Source organism: Typha angustifolia, chromosome 5, assembly GCF_048772165.1.
Source record: "Typha angustifolia cultivar Huaian chromosome 5, ASM4877216v1, whole genome shotgun sequence".
Lineage (NCBI taxonomy): Eukaryota > Viridiplantae > Streptophyta > Magnoliopsida > Poales > Typhaceae > Typha > Typha angustifolia.
In genome coordinates, this window is record NC_133243.1 from 3,188,270 (window position 1) to 3,195,563 (window position 7,294).

The 7,294-nt window shown below is 33.3% G+C and overlaps 1 protein-coding gene across 2 annotated transcripts; it reads right to left on the bottom strand.

Annotated features, from left to right (window-relative positions):
- Positions 1 to 934: 934 nt before the first annotated feature.
- Positions 935 to 6,832, bottom strand: LOC140759877 (ras-related protein RHN1-like). 2 transcript variants are annotated; one of them, XM_073096553.1, is made up of 7 exons: positions 6,649 to 6,832; positions 4,615 to 4,692; positions 4,367 to 4,534; positions 3,648 to 3,696; positions 3,267 to 3,340; positions 1,300 to 1,393; positions 935 to 1,207 (listed from the first exon to the last, which is right to left on the bottom strand). In XM_073096553.1, exons 1-7 carry the CDS (start codon positions 6,685 to 6,687, stop codon positions 1,107 to 1,109), a joined length of 603 nt encoding a protein of 200 aa, XP_072952654.1. In that variant the 5' UTR covers positions 6,688 to 6,832; the 3' UTR covers positions 935 to 1,106. The 2 variants fall into 2 exon arrangements, with proteins under 2 accessions (XP_072952654.1, XP_072952655.1); XM_073096554.1 differs by having other exon boundaries at positions 6,645 to 6,795.
- Between the last annotated feature and the right edge of the window lie 462 nt (positions 6,833 to 7,294).

Below are 7,294 nucleotides of genomic sequence, written 5' to 3' on the forward strand. Positions count from 1 at the left end.
CTTCTATACTCTAAAAACCATTATAATAGTATTTATAGGTGTGACTTACGAAAAAAGAAAACCATCGAGTTGTTCTAATGGCTCAGAGCTCATTCTAACGCGTGCAGTGAGCAAGTAAATTCAACTCTTCTCAGGCTTGGGCATTCAAACAGCCTCAAGCCTGTTCAAATGCACTTTCCAAATTTGAGCCAAAAAAACACCATTTCCTCTTTGGCCTCATCATGGCTAGACTACTAGGATTGCTAGAGATCTTCAGCTGTGTCTTCGCCATTAAGAAAGAGGCTAGAGATGTTGCTTGACATGATTTGGTGGAAATTTGGAGAGAAAGAAACAACAAAATTCGAGCAATTCTCAATCATATGTAACCTATAGCTTTTCCTCTCTCTTCCCTCCTGTACATTCTCTTATCTAATAAAATTAAACTTCACCCTTTCCTCTTAAAAAAATAAAAAAAATTTCTTGGAATGTATATCTATTTTCAAGTTTTCATGGCCATGGAATTCAAACCTTGTAATTTCCATTAAAGCATCCAAAAACAACCTAGCAATCCAGCAAAAAAAGAAAAACTATTTTAATAAGTATTGGAAGAAAGCGCAGATGATCATTTCAGAGTTCAATTGATTATTCTAAATAAAAAAGAATATTTTGGTCTTTATATATTAAAACTAATTGTTGTTAGAAATAACAAAAAATGTCATGACTATGAGGGGACTGTGTGAATGAAAGTTTAGCGAGCACCTTGACTTTTGCAACGTATATTTTTCCCTAGATTTTATTTCTAAGCAACACTATCTTGTATAGCCTTTATATGGTATTTATATGGTATTTTTCCCTAGATTTTTCAATGGCCATTTCAAAACTAAACTTTTATTTTCCAAATATCAAAATATACATTTTTTGGTGTTAGCTAAGCCTAAAGTTACACATCTGATAGTTGACAGAAAATTCACTCTTTTAGCGATTGCAGCAAATTCCATGGTAAAAGAAGTGGAGTTGAATAGTTTTCTATAGATTTACAAATGATAGCAGAATTTCAATAATCAAAACACGACAACATAATTCAAGCCATCTTGCAGCAAGACATGATAATATTCTTCAACAGATGATCATACTGAGCAACAAAAGCGTCTTACGCCACTGATTCGTGCATTGTTGTGCAGATTCACCCCGGTTTGCTGTGAAGGTCGTGCTTTGATAACTCTCTTAGCTAGGAAGCATGGCAATGGAATTTCAATTAGATTTAAGGTGCTTCAGAAGTTTGAGAATATTCAGACTTCAGAGACATGTTAATATGCTTACCAATTTCGTAAAATAGCTCGTTGATGTTTTCTGCAGTCTTTGCTGAAGTTTCTATAAAGAACAGCCCATTTTCTTCAGCATATTGCATGCCTTTCTGGAAAAACATCCAAAAGTAGATTATATCCTATGGTGCAGTAACTGAAAGTAAATGCATGTAACAAAATATTTACCAAACTAGCTTGTTCAAGATTTCAGAAACACAAGGAAATGATAGTAAAAATCTACAAGCAGGACTGAAATGGCTGTGAAGATTATCCAATTTCAGATGATCAGCTCTTTAAAGTATCCTCAAGACTTGACAAATATTGTTGCACAAGCTCAAACACTTCCTTTTTAATGTATAACATTCTTTCTTTTAATGTGTAACATTCTTTCCTCTCATTGTGCCAGTTCTTCCACTCAATACCTCATGTATATTCAGAAAACTATGAGGTTCAGATCTTAATTCCCAAATATGCAAAAGAAACTTTATATAAATAGAAAAAGCCCTAAAAAGGAAGATAAAAAACTGCCCTTCTCATTCATTTTAGAGGCATTTTATGTTGGCCAATGAAAATGTTGCAAGTACATATATTCAAGAGAGAAGCTTGTAGTTGATAAACATAATTACTTTCGGAAACTATACATTTATAAGGGGTAGATAATTTGTTTGACTGACTCAAGTTTATTTTCTTTAGTTCTGTGGCTTTGTGGTCCTTCATCCTTTATTTGTCCTTCCCACATTGGCCAAAATTTTGTTCTACCAAATATAGGACAATTAAAGTTCTTATAGTATTGTATGCAGAGAATTAATTAAAGTTCTTATAGTATAAATAGCATATTTTCACTGACAATGATTCCCAACACCTACTGTAGTTATGTATTATCTCATAAGGAGTACAAACACAGATAGTGGATACCGATATGACACTACCACACAATGATATGGCAAATCTACCAAATCTAGGACATTATATTTTCGACATGGCTATATATGTATATACTGTTTATTGATACATCTAAAGCAATATTTTTCTGAAATATGTCATTTACACATTGCAATTCAATTGAATGTAATAATATTTTGTAGCAAAATGAGACTAAATGACTAACATGTATTCTCAAATGTTTCTATCTTTATAAATTGCAAAATATATTCATACCATGGTCATTGCAATGCATGAGGAAAGTTAATAATGCTTGTAACTACACAAGTGCTCTAGTGCTCCAAACGTGTGCATATTTTTTTGTCACACATTTCAAATTTATTCTAATATTTCTACCTTGAGCATCCTCATAAATTATTTTTATAATTCAAAATACTAGATACATAGATACTTCCATCGAGTACTGGATCTGTCATAGTTGCGTCCAACGGGTGTCAGGTCCACAGCATGGTAAAGCAATAAGGTGAAGGATAGGATTAATAACAAAGATGGAAAATAGGAGATGATGAGAGGAACGGACTAAGTAGAGCCCTGCTATGGACAAATTAAATGGGTAGGAACTAGAGTACAAAATAGACAGTTTGGCCCAGAAGATCAAGTAAGGGGAATATAAATTGGGAGAATGACCACTAGTTGTTGAGCTCATCTGAGAGGAAGAGAAATTTTGAAGTTGAGAATAATGTTATTTTTCATAGTGAGACAATACTTCTACCTCCTTTGTTAAGAGAAGATGAATCAATATGCAGATTAGGAAACATTTTGAGTTACCATATAATCCGCTACATTATTTTTAGTATAATTTGTAACTAGATTATTCAAATCCTCTACTTAATCAACAAAAGGAATCTCTTCATATCTCAAGATAAATTCAAATTCCAAGAAGTAGCTCATCTGTTTATGAGCACTTATGAGGTATTTCTTTGTAATCTTCCATGTCTATTTCTTCCTATAGAACTAGTGCATCAAAAGAAGGATCTAACCAAGGTGACAAAAAGTCAGAATGATGGCACAAACATAAAAGTATTTAATAATTATTAGTACCTCGGCTTCCACCTTCCTCTTTGTTTCCAAGTCAACCTTGTTACCCACCAATGCCATGACCAAGTATGGATTTCCTATTGTAAAGTCAAATAATGTCATAAATCTATCAACATGGAAACATAACGGTAATGTGGGGAAAGTATTTATTACAACCATTAAAATAGGAGAAACCATAAGATTATGAAACTTCAGGATAAGGTAATAATAATGATAGAACTACAAAAGACGTAACAGTAAACACCAACTAGTAAGTCTTCCTTTTGATCTGGCAGTAATATGCCAGGTGGTTCACTATTGGTCTCTAGTCTAATCCTACAAGAGATATTCTTAACTCAATAGATATTGTATAATAAAGTATTGCATCAGTACAGAATATGTCACCTTGTCTTTGAAGTTCTTGAACCCACTTTTGTGCTCGAGTAAATGAATCCTGTAAGCTCAGTTACAGTTTTGATGAGAAACATTCAGGCAAAAGCTAAATGTCAAAGACTATAACAAAAAGGAAAAATGTTCAAGCATACAATGTTAATATATATTGGTATGCCTATTTCTGTTGAAAAAGGGAAATGAGTTCCAAATCTGAAGAAACTAAATAATAAAGAACGAATTATCTGTTACATACAGAAGATCCTGAGAAAATAGTGGAGAAATATCTAATTTATAGCAGATAATAGAATTCTAGCCAATAATTAATACAAGACATAAGATTATAGAATTCAAACCACCAACAGTTACATCTAGGAGAATGTGGTCAACTGGTCTCTGAAAGCAATTTTTATTTTTCAATGATGTGTAAAACTACCAAATAGGAGGCAATTTCTAAATATATCAGTAAAATTGGAATATTCTGGCTACCCAATGAACTCAAGGCTAATTAGCTGCTTTCTCATAACTTCAGAGAGTAACTTTTTCTTTCACATATCACTAGAGTTTTCCAAATCTAGGAGAATCACAATTAACACAATTACAATTCCATGACACTTCTACTTAATCACAAGTAATAACCATGGATTAGAAATTGATGATAATATTTTTCTTTTCACTTCAAAGATAGATGGATCCAAGTGGACATTAATTAGGATGTTATGTAGACGACTTACACTACTTGAGATATCATACACGACAATAGCTGCAGCTGCACCACGATAATACATTGGAGCCAAACTATGATATCGTTCTTGTCCTGCTGTGTCCCATATATCAAATTTTATGGTAGCTTCATTTAGTGACAGAATTTGAGAGAAAAATGCAGCACCAATTGTTGATTCCTGGAGAAAGGATGAATGCTGAATACTCTGACTATCTCTCAAAGAGAAACAAATATGTCTGAAAGTGGATCAATACAAACCTGGCAATCAAAATATTGTCCTTTCACAAATCTTAGCACTATACTGGTCTTCCCAGTTCCCATATCTCCAAGAAGTACCTTGAAAAGCAAAATATCTCATTTGGTGAGTACAGTTTGATTCCAAATATCAGAAAGGATATACTTCAATATTAGAAGCAGCTAATTTTACATCCAGATAGAGGAATGATGTAAAAGAAACAATGAATTACTGCAGCGAAATGTCTATTTTTCTGTTGTTGTGATACAGTTGAATGCAATCTAGTTTTATTGAAACTTTGGATAAAAAAGGAAAAACTGAAATGATCAAAGTTGCTTAGGAAAAAGGCTTTTCCCACATTTCCATACATATACCTTTACCCTGGTAAGAAATGTTTTGTTCATGGTTATTCTTTTATTATTGTTTTCCAATTATTGAGCATCTTTTCCAACAACCAGTATATGCTACTGAAGCTCCAAAGAAACATAATAACTGAATGATTGAACAATGCACTTGTGTAAAAAGGACAGTAGGACTGCAATCAAATTCTACTAAGAAAAAAGTTGCTGAAGCATTGAAATATTCTACAAGTAAAATCAGCTTTGGAATCCTTTATAGTATCTATCCAGAAGTTACTAATACAATGTTGACCACTCTTAGTTGAATTAGTTGCCACTATGAGATCTGCTTGGCAACCTTCTGCTTGCACTAAGATGGTTTGGCAATTTATCATCTTTTAACAATGCCATCAACCTTTTCAGATTGGAATTAAGTTTAGGATCGAATTAGCTGTAAAATATTCTAAACCCACAAAATGCTGTGCTGACATTTACTATCAGGACCTATGAATTCAAGAATAAGAAATCATGAACTATGCAGCTACCTTGGAGTGCCACCTACATAAACCAATTACAGAACATTAATTAACCCTCCTATTTGTATTTGGGTGGTTCTTCCTCTCTCTTTTAGACAAATCTTCCTATTTCTTTCGTAAAACTTCCCTCTTGCATCACCAAACTGTAATCCATTAAAAATTAAAACAACGTGAATATTTGTTTGGTTCTAGATTGTGAGCTCATGAGTGTCAACTTAACTCCGATCAAACTGATTTTTACCATCGAATTCAACAGATCTGTTAGAAGTCATAATACAAGGCAACTAGTTACCATATTTAATGATTACAAAGTCCAATATCCCCAAAGAATAAATAATTTTTTATAGAATGGAGTTAGCCAATATCACATCAAGGTTATAACTGCTGATGATAGACAATGCGATGTCTTGCAGGCAACCTATCAATTAAATAATCTCACTTCTTTCACAATTTCCCGAGATTAACATGGCATTGCATCCTCTAGCATCAAAGAATATCTAATATAGGAGCTTACCAAGGGGAGGATTGGCACAATATTAGAAACCCTGTTCCCTTGCATCATAATTAAAAACCATCAGTCATGAAAGTATTAAGTTGAAACCAATATCTGATTATTTTTTACGATTAAAATTTAGTTATCTACCAATACAACAGAAACAGATCATTTCCCTCAGAAGTGTATTTCTCTGAGATAAGGTAGGCCAAAACGGCAAAATGTTTGAGCCCAGTCGTAGGCAAAAGTGGTAGAAGATTAATGATTATACAACCATTATGTCAGCTTAAGCTTTTAGAGAAGATGATGAGTTTAAAAAAAAAATCAGCAAAGTGACCCTTGGCAATCTCATTAGATGTGCCATCTCAATAGATCGAATATTGATGATTCCTAGACTTCTTTTAAATCATATTTTTTATATCTCATGTTCACTTTTAACATCCTTATTTGCCTTATCAAGCAAAGAAGTCATTTTAAGCATCTAAACATAGAAGATTTTCTCCTGAAGCATATCCCATAGAAAAAAATCAACTAGATCATAGTACTCGAATGACTCCTATTCCTAAATCACTTAGCAACCCACATTTGTAATTGCAAAAATATCCACAATATTACTTGAGATTCCCAACTACTGGATGCAAATGTAAGGGAAGACATCAAAAAGAAAGGAAAAAGGGAAGACATACCCACCAGCTTCGCCTGCAAATTGCTGCTTCCCATCGTCGACATAAAAGCAAACCAAGCGTTGTACAGAACTCTCAGATCGTTCTCGGAGAAATAAAACGAGGTGAAATCGAGGCAAAGAGGAGGAGGAATGGTAGGTTTCGTTTTCTCTATACAGACTGGCGCTCTGACTGACCGTTAGGTTTCTTTCGTGTTCTTCTTTGCTCATATGTTACGCGGGATATAGTCACCGGTGGCATTTAGCTTAAGAGAAAATTATAAAAAATACCCTACATTTTGACTGTACTTAGTGAAAGCCTTTCTCTTCTCATTATTTACAAATAGAACTCTTTATTTGCTAAAAAAACAATATACTGTTTTTGACATAAATAGGTCGAAAAAAGAAACGCCAACTTCACTCATTTGCTAATTTGGTTACTGGTTAAGTGGGTTAATATGTTTATGATCCAAACCTAATTATGCTAATTTTAAATCCATTTAAAGCATATGGGTTTGCTTGGTTATCATGTCAGATGAAAATTTCAGACCTTTTTTCCTTGTTGCATACCGTAGATTTAGAAGTTGAGATAGATTTAGAGTTGGTTATTCATCTGGTCATGAATTATTCTATCAGAGAATTACAAACTTAATTGAAGATTGCAAGACTATCTAA